The 20,053-nt window shown below is 19.2% G+C and overlaps 3 protein-coding genes across 4 annotated transcripts; 1 reads left to right on the top strand and 2 right to left on the bottom strand.

Annotated features, from left to right (window-relative positions):
• Positions 1-310: 310 nt before the first annotated feature.
• LOC122720237 (1-acyl-sn-glycerol-3-phosphate acyltransferase gamma-like) lies at positions 311-3,207 on the bottom strand. Its single transcript, XM_043946800.1, has 7 exons — positions 2,978-3,207; positions 2,117-2,383; positions 1,699-1,871; positions 1,435-1,596; positions 933-1,271; positions 654-873; positions 311-577 (listed from the first exon to the last, which is right to left on the bottom strand). Exons 2-7 carry the CDS (start codon positions 2,349-2,351, stop codon positions 492-494), a joined length of 1,215 nt encoding a protein of 404 aa, XP_043802735.1. The 5' UTR covers positions 2,352-2,383; positions 2,978-3,207; the 3' UTR covers positions 311-491.
• Positions 3,208-7,653: 4,446 nt separating this feature from the next.
• LOC122720226 (F-actin-capping protein subunit beta) lies at positions 7,654-11,214 on the top strand. Its single transcript, XM_043946787.1, has 4 exons — positions 7,654-7,789; positions 8,469-8,680; positions 8,810-9,182; positions 10,672-11,214. The coding sequence occupies exons 1-4, from the start codon at positions 7,787-7,789 to the stop codon at positions 10,903-10,905; spliced, it is 822 nt and encodes a 273-aa protein (XP_043802722.1). The 5' UTR covers positions 7,654-7,786; the 3' UTR covers positions 10,906-11,214.
• A 3,264-nt stretch (positions 11,215-14,478) lies between these two features.
• LOC122720223 (eukaryotic translation initiation factor 5A) lies at positions 14,479-18,361 on the bottom strand. 2 transcript variants are annotated; one of them, XM_043946782.1, is made up of 4 exons: positions 18,303-18,361; positions 16,333-16,617; positions 15,939-16,073; positions 14,479-15,026 (listed from the first exon to the last, which is right to left on the bottom strand). In XM_043946782.1, the coding sequence occupies exons 2-4, from the start codon at positions 16,606-16,608 to the stop codon at positions 14,955-14,957; spliced, it is 483 nt and encodes a 160-aa protein (XP_043802717.1). In that variant the 5' UTR covers positions 16,609-16,617; positions 18,303-18,361; the 3' UTR covers positions 14,479-14,954. The 2 variants fall into 2 exon arrangements, with proteins under 2 accessions (XP_043802717.1, XP_043802715.1); XM_043946780.1 differs by lacking the exon at positions 18,303-18,361 and adding an exon at positions 18,045-18,296.
• Positions 18,362-20,053: the final 1,692 nt, after the last annotated feature.

Below are 20,053 nucleotides of genomic sequence, written 5' to 3'. Positions count from 1 at the left end.
TATTATATATATTAAGTAACTAACAATTCATATAGAAAAACTGAATATATATATATATATATATATATTCAACAAATTGTTTGATATTTAATCATTAAAGCTTTTACCTAATATTACATACGTATATATTCCTAAAATACTAATTAAAATTAGTTAATTAATTCAATAAGTTAATTAATTAATATAATTAAAAATTATAATATATTTTAAAAATGTTTATATGTTTATAATATATATATATATATACAGTTTTTTTTCTATATATCTTCTTGCAAGTATTACAAACATTTTTTTATATTATAATTTGTAATATAATATAAGTAGAATAAATCACACAAATAAAAATAAACTGCAAATTCTCATTTTATTTAATATATATGTTTCAATAATGTTTCGTTTTTCGCTCCCTTTCTCTCTCTCTCTCTCGCGCGCGCGCATGCTTTCTATCTTTTCGCTTAGAAAAGAAAGTAATATAATTTTTTGCTCTTTTCTTACTTCAATTTTTTATCACCAGTTCCATATGATGAACTACTACTTATTTTGGATATTCCTATCGTTTTTTGCATAAGTATATAAACTGAAAAAATTTGAAGTTAAATATTAATGTTAACAATAGGAATAATTACATAAAACTATATCATTAAAATACTTACATAAAAGAATAGTAGCAATTCCAATCGAAAAATAAATAGTCGAGCCAGATAGGAAAAGATTAATCAAATAATAAATCATTGGTACTACTACTATCACTGTCCAGCAAATTGTATTAATGAGTGAATAATATCTTCTCTTTAATGTAATTTTATCTACTTTGACTACTCCACTAGTTGCAAAAAAATCACCTGTTTTTTCGAAACTTTCTGCCATACGATCCTAAAAGAAAATAAGATAAATTTTATAACTAATTTTATTAATTTTAAATAAAATCATACTTTTTTCTCATAAAGTTTATGTAACCATTCTGCAGCAGCTTCTTGATCTTCTGGTATTTCTTTCATAGGAATTCTCTGCATATATATGTGCCCTAAAATCCGTTTTCCTAATAGCAAATTTGTTATTGTTGGTTTCACAGAATCATTTGATTTGAATTGCACTTGCATGTTATAAATTGCAGGTATTTTATCCCGCATATATGGTATGCTTGCTGTAAAACCTTTTGTTCGAGGTGTTAAATGATATTTTAATATTGGAAGACCTTCTTTTTGGGCAAACTTTTGACTGGCTTCTAATTTTTGTGGTGTAATTCGTGTTCCCTCAGGACATAAAAGTAACTATGGAGATTATTTCAAATTATTTCAAAATTTTAAATTAATTTATATAAAACCAAAAGCTCCAAAAATTATGAGTTACAAATATATTATACTAAAAATTATAATAAAAATGTCACAATTAAATAATAATTAAATTAGATATTAAATAAAAAATTTTAATTACCGATATATTATCTGGATAATTTCCAAATTCACGAATTTGAGAACGAATTATTTCTTTATCTTTCTCCCAATTTCTTTCCAAGAAAATATACTCAGAAAATTTCCATCCCCAACCTAATGTTGGAATATATTGTAATGATTTTTTTACATATGCTTTGCAATTCTGAAATATATAAAATTTCATAATAATAAAATATAATTATAACTTATCTTTTTATTTATTTTTTATACAGAATTATTTATGATTCATATATCTGTAACTAACACCAAGTATTCCTTTACGTTCACACAGAACCCAACCAATAAGCCAATCTATTTCATAACTATGATTCATTAATATATATCCATGTTCTTCTCCAAAATGTTTTTCAAGATCATTTCTATCCATATACAATATAAAATCTGATCCAGACCACCATTCTATCAAAAAAACCAACTCTGAAAATTTAATACCAATTTAATACTAAATTTAATGTAATATTAGAAAAATTCTTTTTCTTAATTTTTTTAATAATTAAGATATTTTAATAATTAAAATATCAAAAATTTAAAAAAAAATAGTTTTAAAGAATTATATATTAAATTATTATATTATATATTAAATATAATTAAGTTAAAATAAAAATCAAAAAATTTAAAATAAGAATAGAATCTCAAAATAACAAACAAAATAACAAACTTACGAGTATAAAAAGAATAGCAAAGATAATAATTAATCTTGCGATAACAATATCTGGAAAAAGGTCTGAGACCAAAGTACAAAAAACACTGGAAGAAATTGGTTATCAAACCCGTAGTAAAAAATGTTATAGCAAATATCAGATGAATCACAGTGGACTGCTTCAACACTGATAATAATCCCATCTTCCACAATTTTTTGGATATAAATTTAATTTTAAGAATAAAGCATACATACATAAATATTTCTCATAAATATCAAATTCTAAAATCTGTAATAAAAGAATTAATAATGTATGTAAACTTATATAATATAAACTTAAATATTAATAATAATTCAATTGTGATTAATAAATTATTATTTCAATTTTTTAATTTTTAATTATTCTTTAATTCTTACTATACATATATACTTAGATTGAAAAAAGAAATACAGAAATTTAAAGTTTTATTTTATATACAATAATCTTTAAAAAAAAAACTATTTTAAATCTTATAAACATTAAAGAGTTTAATCATATATATTTATTTAATAGAATATATTTAATAAAATCAATTTATTTAAAACAAATTATTTTTAAATTAAATAGTAATTAAAATTTTTATTTAATTAATTGTTTATAATATAAACATTTTTACAAAATAAAATTATTTTAAGAAATTAGGAAATTATTTTAATTTGGATACTATACAATTGCATAATTTAATATTATTGAAGATAAAAAAAATATTTATTCAATAAAAAGTACAATGAAAATCTTCTACAAAAATTTATAATATATAATTTATAAAATAAAATTATAATTTTAATTAATTTTAGAAAAAAATATTTAAATTACTTAACAGATTTCTATAATTCAACTCACCCAACTTAAATCATTTTTAAAATCTTATTCGTAAAAATCCAGGTAGATATAATATATTTGTGCAGTCACGAAGTGAAAACGTAGCGAAAAGTAATTGATCGGAAGAATATCAATTTTTAATTATTGAATTTATTAATAACATCATTAATATTTATGCGAAATTATATTATTGATATAGAGAATTACAATATTGTCTTATTAACAAACATATTTCTTTTCTCTACGAGGAATCCTCGTTAACAAAAGTAATGTTATCCCCACCATTTCCTGGAATTGGTTCAACGAAAGAAATATTCATGTTATTTTTTCCTTATCATCAATAATATCTAATAATAAGATAGTAATATATGAAAAATTAGAAAAATAAAACTTTTATATTCTTTATTTTATAATTATTAGATTATCATATTCAAATTTATAAGATTTAATAAAAATAATATCAAATTCCATATTTGAATCATTTGAATATAATAAATTTGAATTATATGCATTATATAATGATAAAAAAAATAATATACATGTCTCTCTATTTCATTCAGACTTAATGTTCTTTATCTCGCAATAGCTAAAAAGTGAATGAAGTTATATCTATAATATTATAATTTATAAAAACGATATGAATATATAATACATATTTTATATATATATATATATAAAATATACGTATATATACTTTTTTAAATAAAAATTTGCTAAACTTCAAACACTCTTTAAAAATATAAATATGCAGCTTAGTTAGGATACAAATCATAATGAAAATAAATTTGGCAACAGTGTTCAGATACTTCTGTAATAAAATTTTATGAAATGTTTATTTTTGAAAATAAGTTATTATTTTTGATTTTGACTAAATAAAAATAAATTTAATATTAAGTATTTTGATCATCATTATATTATATACCAAGTATATAATATACACATAAAAAATACAAATAACAATATAAAAAAATATTAAATTTCAAAATATTTTAAACAATAGTGTTTCATAAATTCTTAAAATACTACAAAACTATGAAAAAAAAGAAAAGAATAATATAAATTATGAAAAGAATAATATAAATTATTTTATTTGTACTGATTGCAAATAAAAAACATGCAAGTATATTGCTATTATATTGTAAGTACACAAATTTAGATTGCAATTACTGAAATAATATATATTATCTTATATTATTATTATTATTATTATATGTTATTATATATATAATAATATTGAGATAATATATATATATATAGATATATATATATATATATATATATATATATATATATATATAGATGATTTTAATCACTTTCTATTAGAAAACCAATATTGAACAAATGTGATATTTTTCTCTTTTCTAAACCATAAATGAATATTACAAATAATCATTTAAATTGGTTACAAAACTATAGTAAATTCTGCAAAATTTAAATTAGTTTTTTGAATATTTTAATTCAAAAATATTTTTAAGAATAAACATAATATTATTTACAATTATTTATTTTTTCAATTTTAATATGATATTATCAATATACATGTATAAGATAATTAAATTATAATTAACATTAAAATTTAGCACTACTACTAATTAGTTAATTTAATTTTTTTTTTTATTTTGTGCATTTTTCTTATTTGAAATCTATTTTTACATATTATTTTTGCATATTTTTGCATATAAAAGGAAATATATGTACTTGCAAGCTTTATTTTTTACTTTCTTTATTATGAATATTATAACTATGCATAAATTATTATATAAATATATTATGTTGTTATTATATAAATATATACATTATATAAAATATATTGTATTGTTATATATTTCTAACATTATATAATAATAATGTTTAGAATTATAAAAAATATGAATCTGAAACTTGAAACAACATTTAAAACTGGAAAATATATAACTTGATATATATTTCTATCAAAGTTTAACATGTTTTTAACTAAAATTAGAATTGACACAAAGATTGTATAATATAAACTTTGATATATTTTTTATATATTTTTTTCAATTCATTAACAACTTGATAATCAAATCTGGTACTTAGTAATATTTTAGAGCATTTGGAGAAAAATACATAAGAATCCGTCGAAAAAAATAAAAAAAAAAGTTTGAAAAAAAAATAATATATGATAATATGATTTAAATTAAAAAAGATGTTGGTTAAAGATGATTTATATCAAAGATTTTGAAAATCTAGCAAAGAAAAGTAATGGAAATAAAAATAATCATAGAACATTATTTCCTCAAAAGAAAATTATAAAAACCAATATATATATTGCAGTAGTTATTATATTTCAAAATATTTATATTTATATTAATTTTATATATTTATATATTTTATATTATTTTATATATTTTATATATTTATATGAACATTTTGTTACAAACAATGATATATAAAATAAACATAGAATGTGAAAATTGCAAGTGTTTAGATCAATAAAATTAAAATATAAGTATTATATTTATTTATAAATGTGTTACATACAGTATGTTCGTTTTAGTATTTATTCATGATTATTTCTAAATCTTAAAAATATGAAAAAGTATTTCAAATGAACATTATATATCTTGGATATGATAATAATATATGATGATAATTGTTTGAGATAATGGAAAGAACTGTATGAAGGTCACAATAAATTTTTTACATAAAATTCATATTATTGCATATTCTTATAGCTAATATTAAGGTATTTAAAATACTATTTATATATTTTTCATAAGTCAATATTGAATTATTAATTTTTAAATTTTTCACATTACATTATGATACAATAACTATTAACATTACATTATGAGGAAATTGAATTTTATATATTTTATATATAATTTTATATAATTTTATATATATGATGGTTCTAAAAAGAATTGATTGTGTATTTATATCAATATCGAATTATAAAAAAGAAATTATAGTTCTGACAAGATAATGAGTAGTTCCGACAAATTTATATCATATATAATAAGAAATGATTAAGTGAAAATTTTTTAAATAAATGAAACATAGCAGACTAAAAATTTTATTTTTAAAATTTTAAATACGCTTATTATAACGTATTTTAAAAATTATAATTTCGAAAAAATTGAAATATTAATAATATTTAATCTGTATTTATATCTTATTTAAATTTAAATTTAAATAAAATAATAACAATATATAGTTTACAAAATTTATTTATATTATTATATTATTATTATAATTATTGATTAAAATAAAATAGTTTTGATAAGTTCATTTCTTAGATTTGAGGATGAAATAAAATATCATGAAATGTATTTATACATATTTATAATATAATTATATACTTTTAATGAATAAAAATTTAAAGATTTTTCAATAAAATTCATACTATATTTTTTTGCAATTTTTCATACATGTTTGTATCATTATTAGTAATTATTCAAAAATTATTCCTAGAAAAATATATAACCTCATTTTTGTATTACATATCTGATGCAGTATTCATTATTTTGAATTATCTTTTGTCCAATTATATTTTCTCCTTACTTAAATTTAAAGCATCGTTCTTATATACAGAGTATTATGCCAAAAATCTTATTATGCTAAATTAATTATAAAATAATTACTAAAATTAATTATGCTAAAATATCTATAAACTGAAGATTTCTCAAATAATTTCAAATATTTTATCTTTGTAAAAACTTTCGTTATGTGTTTATTAACGAATTATTAACAAAAACACTGGCCAATCATGGAGAGCGTAATCTAATCAAATCTCAACTGTGGCGTTGACTACATGCAACCGAGTATGAACAAATCCAATATATATCATAGAAAGTATATTGAATATGAGATATATAAATATAAATATTATATTACGAAAAAAAAAAATAATATTCAACTCATTTTCTTTGAGATATATAGCTTGACTTATATATATATATATATATATATATATTCTAAGCTTACACGACATTGAATATATTTAATAAAAAATTTTAAAAAGAATGCGAATTTAATTAATTATTTTTGATAGACCGAATATAATCAAAATAAAAATAGGAAACATATATTGACTAAAATTTTAAAATTTACAAATATCATATAGCATCGTATCGATGAATGAAGAAGTAGCATGCTTATCATATCTTTTATTTATAAATAATATCATATTTCTCCATTATTTTTGCTTCAATTTGATTCGTATATTCTCATACATAGCCCATATTTATAAATATTTATCGTTTAAATTAATCGTTTCGACATAAGTGGAAACGATTTCCTATTTCTTGTAAAAAATTTAATGTCTATTTGGTATCAATTTAATGTCATCTTGTAACTGAATTATTTACTATCAAACTTATTATCTCATTAATATTCTTGAACAGAATAAAAATATTGTTAAAATATATTGATTTTTACAAAATTATGCTATTTTTATAAATATTTAATCAATAAATATTTCGAATGATAAATTTAATTGAAACCTTTTATAAATAGCAATTGTTTATACACTTAACAATTAAATATATTATATATAATAAACTTATTAATTTTCATTTAATTAATTTATTTCAATAATTAATTAAAATATTTATTATTCTATTAAGAATTTTTAAATTTTTCTCTTATTATATAATATATATGATAATTTTCATTCATGTTAAGTTGATAGAATTGTATTACTTATGGGCCAATCAGCAGTCATCTTGACACGCCCCTTGAATATTCGTTTTCGGTGACTGAATGCAGGTCAGAGAATAAACATTTCCGATAAATTTTTCATTGATTTTATAATTTTTATTGATTAATGCTCTGATTGATTTTCATAAAATCTTTTAATTATTTAAAATGGTAAGTTAAATATTTTTTTACCAATAACTAATATTATTCTTTTTTATTGATGAAAATCAAAATTAATATTAAAATTTTTAAATAATATTTAATATAATAAAATTTAGATTATATATAAATATAATTTATTATTTTAAATTAGTTTTTGAAAAAGTTTATTAAAAATGTTTATTTTCATAATAATATTTTAAGAAAAATTTATATCTAACCTCAAATGAAATAAATGTCAAAATGGCGCTATTCATTGACATATATGGAAATTTTAATTTTCCGAATTTTTAAAAAATTGAAAATATAAATTCATTTATATATAAATCCTTATAATTTTTAATACTAATAATTTTTTATATATAAATATTTTATGTATAATCTGTTCATATTGATGAATTAAAATTAATAATTTATAATATATCTTTTTGTTTTTTATTGAAAATTAATTGTATAATTAATTTTATAATAATAAAAGTTTATAATCTATCGCTCTTTTATTTATATCGAATTAAAACTATAAAATTTTAAAAATGAAATCAATTACATTTTATGATCTGATTCGTTAATTTTATTATGGATATAAAATTATTTTGATTCAATATATAACTGATATAAAAAATAATTAAAATATAATATTCTAATTAATAATAAATAAAAAATTAAATTGAATTAATTTTTAATTTTGGAGACGGAGCAGCAAATGGATTGTGCATTGGATTTAATGAGAAGATTACCACCCCAGCAAATTGAAAAGAATTTAAGTGATTTAATAGATCTAGTGCCATCTCTTTGTGAAGATCTTTTATCTTCTGTTGATCAACCTTTAAAAATTGCAAAAGATAAAGAATCTGGAAAAGATTATTTACTTTGTGACTATAATAGAGATGGAGATTCTTATAGGTAATTATAAAAAAATGTTTTCTTTTTTAGCAATATTATTATATTTTTTCTTTATTATATTTATTTTATTATATCTTATTAATTTTAAAATATTGTAAATATAATATTTATTATAAAATTATTTTCTAGATCCCCTTGGAGTAATACATATGATCCTCCTTTAGAAGATGGCTCAATGCCTTCTGAAAGACTTAGAAAATTAGAGATAGATGCAAATCACGCATTTGATCAATATAGAGAGCTCTATTTTGAAGGTGGAGTTTCTTCTGTTTATCTCTGGGATTTAGATCATGGTTTTGCAGCAGTAATATTGATTAAAAAAGCAGGCGATGGTTCAAAGAAAATTAAAGGTTGTTGGGATTCAATTCATGTAGTGGAAGTTCAAGAAAAATCTAGTGGAAGAATTGCACATTACAAATTAACTTCTACTGCAATGCTTTGGTTACAAACTAATAAACATGGATCTGGAACAATGAATCTTGGTGGAAGTCTTACTAGACAGGTTTGTGAATATTTTTTATAATATTAATTATAATTAATATTTATACAGAATGTTTTGTTAGATAAATAATTTGATAAAATTATATCTGAATATTATTTTCTATTAAAGAAGTAAATAATTTTGTGATAAATATATAAATTATGATGTTTATATATTTGTATAAGAAATTTTATAAAATAACTAGATTCTTGGATTCCATGCAAGACAATTCATATTTTTTACAAATTAAATGAATTTAATGAGATGCTAAAAAATTATACTTAATTTGCATACATGATTTAATAGTATGTACAATACTAATAATATATATAATTTTATAAGTTATTTATCTATTTACTATTTATTCTGATATATATATATATTAATATATGATTAAAAAGATTTATTGTAGAGGCTAATTAATATGTATCTTTAAATTTAAGATTGCAGAATATTCATACAGAAAAAATAAATTTCAATTAGAACTTAATATAAAATGTTTGAATATTTTCATTAAATTTTGAGCTAAAAGAATTCTTAAAACATGCTTTTCCTTAATTTTTTTAATAAATATGTAAAACAAAATAAATTATTGAAACTGTCTTGCTTTTAGGAAAATTTATTTATTTGTATTGATAAGAAATCAAAAATTAAAAAGTAAATTAAAATGTAAATCATATTATAAATATAAGTATAAACAAAAAGAAATTAAACATTATTAGGATTTACTTTATGTAAATAAAAATTAAATATACATGCATATTTGAAACATTTTCAAAACAAAACCTTATTTTAAAATATTTATTTTAAATTTATTTTTTTATTTATTTTAAGAAATCTTATGTATACTTTAAGATATTTTCTATTTTCTCAAAAATGAAACTTTTAAAAAATTTTATTTTATTTTTTTTTTTATAATAAATAGTTATATCCTGTTTAATAATATTATATGTTGCAAAACATTTTATATAATATCCAATTAATATATTCCAAAAATATAGGAATATTCGTTAATTAGAGATTTCTAAAGTAATTTCAAGCAACATTTTATAAAAAATTTTTGTTAATACTTTGTTAATGAATTATTAACAAAAAATATTATAAACTAATATTTATTAAGTTTATTATAATAAACTAATTTATTCATTGTTCACGATATAATATTTGATATAATTTTTTATTGATAAAAAAATGTATTATTCTAACACACTTTTTTCGACATATGTTGCTTAAACTTGTTCGTATTCAATCGACGGCATGTAGCCAACGCTACTATCGCAATTTGATTAGGCTATGCATTCTATAATTGGCCAATATTTTTTGTTAACAATTTATTAATAAAGCCATAAAGTTTTTACAAAAGAAAAATTGCTTGAAATTATCTCGGGAATCAGTTAATGGATGTTCCCATATTTATAGGATACTGTGTGCATGCATATGCATGCCTGTGTTATTATTAAAATTAATTCAAGATTAAATTATTATCTAAATGCAATTAAATTTTCTTTAGGTTGAACAAGATGCTCAAATAAGTGAAAATTCTCCGCATATTGCTAATATTGGTCGTATGGTTGAAGATATGGAAAATAAAATCCGAAATACGCTAAACGAAATCTATTTCGGGAAAACAAAAGATATTGTAAATGGTTTAAGATCTGTTCAATCATTAGCTGATCAAAGACAACAAGCTGCTCTCAGGCAGGATCTCGCGGCAGCTTTGCAAAGGAGAAATGCAAATAATTGATCTTATGAAGAAGATCAGCTTTCTTTCAATTGTGAAGAGTGTCAATAAAAAAAAAGAAAAAACAAAGAAATAATATATTCTTCATAATAATGAAATTAAAATTCGAATTGTTGCAATTATTATAACAAAGGACAATTATTTCCTGTGATATGCAGGGTGCAAGGGTAAAGATGAATTTTTCCCGAAGTATTAATTAAAGAAGAATTAAAGAATAAATAATTGAATATCAATTATTAATTATGTCGAAATTTTGAATAAAATATTAAGAGACATTACGAGTGTCTAAACTTTATATATATAAGATGTATTTAAAGGTATGTAACATTTTAAATTAATGTTTAATCATTGAACTAATCGATTTATAATAATATTCATAAGTTATATTTATGCTTAAAATTTTTGTTTTCAAATCTTTATAAAGAAATTTAAATGTTTGAGTATTATCTCTTTAAACAATTTTTTGTATTACTTTATTATTATTTTGAATATATTCGTATATTTAATGTTAATTTATAAAGCATTGTTATGAAGTTTCTATATTGTCATAGTTTTATATTTTATTAATTTTATAAATTTTTCATTATATATACTCAGTTGAATTTGATGCAAACATAATTCTATGCAAATATACGAAATCTTCATAATCTTTATATTTTTTTCGCATTTTCTAAGGAATTATTCATTTCTATATTAATATACAGTTTGTAATGCATGTAGATATAAAGTATAAAATATGTTTTATACTTGTATGAACGTATCTTATTTTTACAACAAATAAATTTTTAAGAAAAAGTTACATATTTACTACACATTTTCATTTCTGTGTTACATATCTTTAATATATTTCCATGTATATGTGTGTTATATGTATGTATGTGGTATTATGTGGTATGTATGCTATGCTCATATAAATATAAGCCATATATATATATATATATATATGTATATATATATATATGTATATATATATATATGTATAATGGCACTCGTAATGTTTTTTAAATCATTAATAATTATTAATAAAAATACAAAATATAAGAATATTAATGTTTTAAAATGTAGCAATATTAAAGAGAATATTTGCGAATAAACTTCTAATAAGTTATTCAATAATTTTCTGCCTAAGTACTTAATTTCATTAAGTTTCAAATTATTTTAAATTAAAAAATTTAGTTTTTTAATTTTCAATTTTATAAAATGAAAATTGATTGATTTTGATAGATAATTGAACTCGAACAAAAATGTTACATAATATTTTCTTCATTACATAGAATTGTTTATTTAATGTTATTAAATTTAATTTGTATTCTTATAATTACTATTTCTGGTAATTTTTGTACTAATATTTTTAACACAATAAGTAAACTTTTGAAAAGTAAAATTTTTAAACAATATAAATATGAAATTGTGAAGGAAAATGATAAAAATTTCAATTAAATTTTGATATTTTTAATTAACTTAAATGAGTGTAATATTAAGTTAATTAACAAGATAAAAAAATAGCAAAATCATTAAGATTTAGAGTTTTCATAATATACCATTATGAGAACAAAATATTGTCGAAGGTTGACACAAAAGCACCCAAGGCTTTTTTCTTATTTATTTATCCATTTATCTTTCATTGATTTCCGTCGTATAAACAAATGCTCCTGGTATTCATTTATTTTCTATATTTTATGTTTGTGTTTTATTTCGAATTTCATAATTGTGTATTTCCGTATATACTTATGTATTTTCATATACTTTACCACAGTGTGTATTTGTATATGTGTATCCATGTATAGTATTTGTTTGCTATATACGCCAATGCTGGTTATTTTCTAAAAATATCTATATATTCTTGTATTAAGATTTTATCGTATTATAGTTTAACATTTTGCACTTTAATTTAATGCGTGCATAATAAAATCAAAGAATAATATTTCAAGAATATTTTTAAACTGAGATAATTATATCTTAAGATATTAGTATATACTCATATTACTTGAAATAATTTTTATTAATTATTTAGATTTTATTTATTGATACATAAATACTAATAACTACTTACCAAGTATATATATATAGTTAATAATTTAAAAAATAAGATTTTTAATATTAAAATTATTTTTAAGAATAATATTCTCGAAATATTATTTCATATGGCTGTTTAGAAAATTACTAATTTAAATTTATTGTGTGCCTGAAAATTATCTTTATCTTAAAAATTGTTAGAATTCAAATTAATGACCAGCAATGGTGTATAATTAATTAAACCAAATATCGAGAAGCAGAAAAAAAAGGTTTCAGTCTCTCATGGTTGAAATACGACCGTGAGGCCGATTGATTCGTTTTATTTCAGTTTCTTTTATCGATTAATTCATTTATCTAGGTCGTCTTAATCTTAAATTATTAGTTTGCTTAGATTATAGTAGCTTAGTTGTTTCTTATCGTTCATTGTTTATATTTTTTAAATTTTCTTATATTTTCATAGATGGTATAATCTTGAAATCAAGTATTCAATGTAACAAATGTTACATTATAACTTAAATTTTCTAGTCAGAAATCAAAAATTAAGTGCAATTTAAAATTTTAAAATTCAAATTTGAAGCTATCCTTAAATTATATGTAAGGAATTTGAAATTCAAATTGAATTCTAAAATTTTGTGTTAGAATTCAAGAGTTTAATATTTATCAAGTTTGATTCTAATTTCAAAATATCAAAATTTAAAAACTGTTAAATACAAAACGGTACTACAATATGAATTAAATAAAACCCTTAACAGTTATAAGAAATTAAAAAAAATTCATTAGATCTATGCAAAAAAATTAAATTTTACAATTTTGAATATTCTTTGTAATTAAAATTTCTTGTAATTAAAAATGCAAAATTATATTTTAAATTTTAAATAAGAAACATTTAAATTTTTTATATGAATTTGGAAAGTATATTTTTATATATACTTATAGTAATGATTTTTATCAAATTAAGATTATAAATATATCTCCCTAAAATTTAAAGAATTGAAAATTTAATTTTAAAAAATGAAAATTTGTAAGATTATTGCTAGATAAGGATTTTAAAAAAATAATTTCTAGGGATTTTCAGACATGAATATTTTTAACAATATGTCAATGGCATAGAATTCTAACAAAGATTATAATGATATAAAAAACCGAAACAAGATAATTCTAGATTAAATTGGATTTTCTAAAACATATAATTTTAATAAAAAAAGTGACAAACTTGAATTGAAAAAAAAAACAGAATTCTAATAAATATGGGATATACTAAGAATAGAGTTCTAATATAATTGGAATTCTATATTTGAATATTTGAATATAATTGAAATTTAAATATAACAAAAAATTTAAAAAATCAAACTTGAAGATGTGATACTTCAATTGAAGTATATATAGAGCAAAGAAATTATTGTAAGGAAATAAAAATTTTTTAGATAATTAAAATTTTGAAATCTTCAGTAAAATCATATTTTGAATAAAATTATATATTATTGAAAAATAATTGGAATTCCAATATAAATAGAATTCTAATCATGTTGAAATTTTTTAAATCAAATCAAGATGAAATAGTTCTTTTTCGAAATTTCTCACTATCAAAACTGCTTTTTAATTCCGATATTTTAAGCCGCCAAAAACATCCATTTTTCAAGTTTAAGCTGATACTGTTTCTTGGTTTATTCTCTTTTTATTCATTTTTTTATTTTTTTTTTTTGTTTTGTTTTTATATTTATTTCATTATTTGTAATCCCCTCCTCCTTCACACTTGTTTTTTAATTACTCAACTATATATGCTAACGCACATTTTTCTCTTCCTTTCAGTTTTTTAAATTGTATGTCTGACTCTTTATCTTTCCTTGTCATTTCTTTCCTCTTCTTATTCTTTTCTCAAGTGATCCTCACTTTTTTCCTCTCTATTTGTTGTTGGTAATAGTTCTTATATTAACCACTGATCATCTTGTATTGTATCTTAGGTTTCTCTTAATAATATGTTAACTGAATGTTTTGTTTTTTCTTTAATGTGATGGTGGAGTCTGGACTGAACACAATTATTTATCGATGGCAGTGTTAGTTTTAATGGCGATTACAACTTCTTCACCACATGCCTTCAGCACAGTGCACTGAAAGGATAAAAATTTAATATTTTATTTTTCATTTTTTTATCAATATAAATTTTTATTCATTACAAGAAATTATAATAATGATAATATTTCTAAATATAAATAAAACAATATTTTTATTATAAAAAATTTTTTATTATATAAAATATTTAAATTATTTTTATTATAAAATAATAAGAAAGATCCTTACAATTAATAAAATTCTACTATGATTTCATAATTTGATTGGATATAGTTCTTTTATAATATAATTTTAGATTAATCATTTAAAAATAAAAAAATAATAAAAATAATAAAAATTGTATAATAATATGCAATAAATATTTTATTAAAGAAAATTTATTTGTTTAAAAAAATTGAAGATTTTAAAATCTTTTTCTTTTAAAAACTTTTAATAATATGAATAATATGAATAATAAATTGTTTTTGATATCAATTAAAAAATTAAAATTTATAATTAAAAATTATAAATAATAAAATTATAATTAACATAAATTTAATATTATCTATAATTTAATCTAAAAATCTAAAATCTAAAAATTTAAAAAAATAAAATCTTTGATTAAAAAACAAAATAAATATTATATATATATATACAAAATATACTGAAATTTATAATATACTTCGTAATATAAAAAAATGGAAAAATATAAAAAGTAAATATATATTTTATTAATGAATGTTTTTTTTAATTTTTATCATATCTATGATAAATTTGCATAGATTTCTATAACTATTTTTGAACTGTACTAATTATATTATAGTGAGTTTTTAAGTTTATTACATTTTAATTCAGATTAAATAATTTAATTTAATTCAGATAATATTTTAATATAATTTAAGTTATATTATCTCAAAAAACATTAAAAAAAAAAAAAGCTATTATTCATTTAACAAAATAAAAATACTCACAAGAAGTTCTTTACCAGCCTCATGATCAGCACGTAATTGAGCACCCAGTTCACCATCAGGAATCTTCAAATCTTCACGGAGTTCACCATTATCAGCCATCAGGCATAAATAGCCATCGTCAGATATATCTGCTAGCTATGAAATAAAAATAAATATATTACATGTTAAAAAAATTGATGTATATACAGATAATCAAAAATAAAAATAAACGAACAAAATTACATATTATTAAAAAAATGTTACTATATTATTTAAAACAATGAAATAATTCTATAAATAATTATTTCAAAAAATTTCTACTGAAATAGAATATAAAATATAAATAATATATAAAATATTCTATATGGAATATTATTCAAATATAAATTAATTTTATATAATTGTTTTTAAGTACCTGGTAATCTTCTCGTTTAACAAATGGTACATCCATGTTGTGCGTAGATGGACAAATATCTTCATACTTTTTTGAAGTGAAAATATCAATGCCTACAAGATGTACTTTGGCATGGCCATGTTTTCCTGTTTTAGAAGTTGACATCTCTACGATTTTACATGGTCGAGATTTCAACATAACAAACCCATTTTTACGCAGAGCAGAACACTGCATTGGGTATGTTACAGAAGCACCAGAGTCTCCAGTTTCGAAGTGAGTATCTTCTATATCTGCCATTCTGCTATTCTGAAATTAAGTTAATATAAATTAATAATATTCAAACATTAAATAAAATATAAAAACTACAAAATAAAATATTTTTATTTTTTTAAAATAAGATATTAATTATATAATAACTATTTATAAAAGACTCAAAAATTAATGACTTTTTAATAAAATTCCATTAGATTAAAGTAAATCAATTAAATTTTTATAGAGAAATTACAATAGAAAATATTTTTATATATTTCATTGTTTCAAATTTTAATATATTATTTCTAACACATGTAATATTTTTCATTAATTTACAATCTTTTACTAAATATATTTAGTATATATAATATATACTAAACTATATAATATAACATATTATCTTTTTATTAAATATTTTTATATTTATATAAAATAATAACTTTATAAATAAAATATATTATATAAAATTTAATATTTTTTTACTCAAAGTGAAAAAACAAAATGAAATAAAAAAATTTACAAAAATAAAAAAAAAAAAGATGAAGTTTATTATTAATTTATAAAATAAATTAATTAATTTTGAATAACACATATAAAATTATAATTCATAATATAATATTAAAAAATTAACATTAAAATTTACTTTTTTGATAATAATTGCTTGAAAAATCAAAATATTTTGTTTTTAAATAAGAATTAAAAATTTATTAATATTATTATTATTAAATTTTATAATTATTTAAAGACATATCATTCAAATTTTATAAATGTTAAAAGTCAAAAAATGAATAAAATATAATTTACCTTTATAATTTAGAAAAAATTTAATTTATGACAAAATATTAATAAAAATTGTTAAAATTAATATTTCAAATATAAATATAAATAAATATATATCCGAGTTTAAATATTTTTTAAAAGCTTTTTAAGATATCTACTACATATAATATTCCAATATGTTTTACGAAAAATTGAAAATTGAAACTACTATAAAGTAATATAAATTTCTAATGAAAACAGAACTACATATCACAATATGCTTTGAAATGTTAATACTTAGAATGTTTTATTGTTACTTTTTTAAAATAATCATAATAATATATTTAATATATAATACAATTTTAAATTATAAATAATAAATTTGATAACATATTACAAAAAATTATTTGAAATATTATGAAACATGTTTTATTGTTAGAATGTTTTTAAAATTGTAAAAAAATCAAAGATTTTCAAATTATCACAAATAAAAATGAAATAAAATTCGAACATTAAGTAAATAAATAATTAATTTCAAGAAACATTTATAAAATAAATTTAAAACACAAAATATTTCGAAAAGCTTTTGCAAAACTGAAAGAGATATTGAACACGTTGTGCAAGCATAATCTAACCAAAGATTTAACTCGGCTGACAGTTCTCCCAATGTTAAAGCTTCTTTGTGAAAAATTAATTGAACAGTCTCATGAAAGTCGAATTACCTTCGAGTACGAGTTTACTACGGTTTTTTGACCGTTTTCCTTAAGAAGATGGCGCGAAAAGGATTGTATGTAGTTCGTCGTCGAAATTGCCGATTGTTGGAATATATTAAAGAAATCACGGATATAAATTGGTCTTAAATATTGTTGTTCTTTATTCTCGAGACTTTTCAATGCACGTTTTACAAACTTGTTCAAGTGATCACAAGTCGATCAGCTAAATTCACCGTGAAAAAGGGAGAACAGACTGGAGATACTCACATGTGATCAAAATGGACACTCTAACCAGAAGAGCTGGTTGCGCTTGCGCAAACCGCTAATCGAGACGGGGGTCACCCGAATAGATCCACGGATTCCGACTGGGAGTGTTGTGGGGATAAAGTTAGATGAGAAATTTCACATATTGTAAATTTAGTATAATGCGCAAGCGCTATTCTGCATGGTGACTAGAAAACTTGGTTAAATTAGATATTATAATTTGTTTAAAGAAATAAACAAATAAACAAATCAAATATATAATAAATATATTATAGTTATTGGTTGATGAATTATCGGTATTAAAATATTAAAATACATTATAAAAAATTATTTATCGAATTGAATTCATTTTTTTGTTTTAAGCTAAATTTTATAAATATTATAAACTTTTTGGATATTAGAATTTTTTTTATGTATTTATCGATTTTGATGCAATTTGAAAATACTTTAATTATTGAAATTTAATAATTTAAAAATTATTTACATTCAAAGTTTCGTATTTTTATAATACGAAATTTCATACAGTACGAATATTCATAAGTTACCTGATATCATATTAAATTTTTATCCAATCCCCTTGGAGAATAGAAGCATCAATACGTGATTTAAATTTAAATTATTTTTCAATCAAAGAATTCCATATAATACAATTAATACTTATAATATATGTAGCTATTTATTCAATGAAAACTGTATTGTTGTAAATATTTGCATAAACAACATGTCATAGCCATAATATTATTTTTTTTTCTCGTATCTAGTCCAGTTTCTTAAATTAGATTTTAATTTCGTTTTTTATATAAAATGATCGGTTATGACTTAATCTAAATTAATTATAGATTATAATACAATTTGAATTTTTTATTTAATTTCAAATCAAAACAAGTATTAATGCTTCTATTGTCCATATATTCTATTGTCCATGATAGCATGAAGAATATAAATATGATAACCAAATTTTTTAACTATACTTTGAATTTTACGCGCCGATGCGCATCCAATCAAATTAAATAAAAATCCAATATGTCATATTATAAAAAATTCTTAAAAATTCAGTTTTATAGTTACACATCAATTATATTATTATATTACATAAAATATATAATATATAAAATTCATAATCTCGTTTAATCATTAAATGTGATTACTGATTGAATAAGTAGAATTTAGAAATGTTGTGTATTGTTGATAATGATTCGAAAAACTTGTAACTTCGCTTAAATTATAAATTCGCCCGGATCAATTAATGATCAATAATCGATGTTAATTAATAATAATATCAATAACATTATATACAAAATAATTTTTTAACTATTAGATTCTGATAATTAAAATAATCATCTTAAGATTCCGCACGTCAAAATCTATAAAAATATAAAAAATTCAAATAATTTTTGTTTTTTTCTAAAATTTAATCTTGATTTATTTTATTTGAAAAGATTTTAAATATTTTTATAATATTTTCTAAATATATATCATATATTTTAATATATACAATATAATGAATTCAATTTTGTTTTTCATAGATTTTAATTATATTGTTTTATTTATATCTAATTTGTTTTGTTTGATTTGTTTCATTAAATCCAAGCAATATGTAACAAGTTATTTAAATTTTACATATGAATACATATGTAAAATTTTACATATTTTACATATTTTACATATGAATGAAATAGAAAAAATAATTTTAGTTACATTTATTTAATTTTATAATAGTAATAATATATATATATATATATATATATATATAT

The sequence above is a fragment of the Apis laboriosa genome, unplaced genomic scaffold (genome assembly GCF_014066325.1).
Source record: "Apis laboriosa isolate Shangri-la unplaced genomic scaffold, ASM1406632v1 scaffold122_cov146, whole genome shotgun sequence".
In the NCBI taxonomy this organism is placed as follows: domain Eukaryota; kingdom Metazoa; phylum Arthropoda; class Insecta; order Hymenoptera; family Apidae; genus Apis; species Apis laboriosa.
This window is presented reverse-complemented; position numbering and strand designations above follow the sequence as displayed.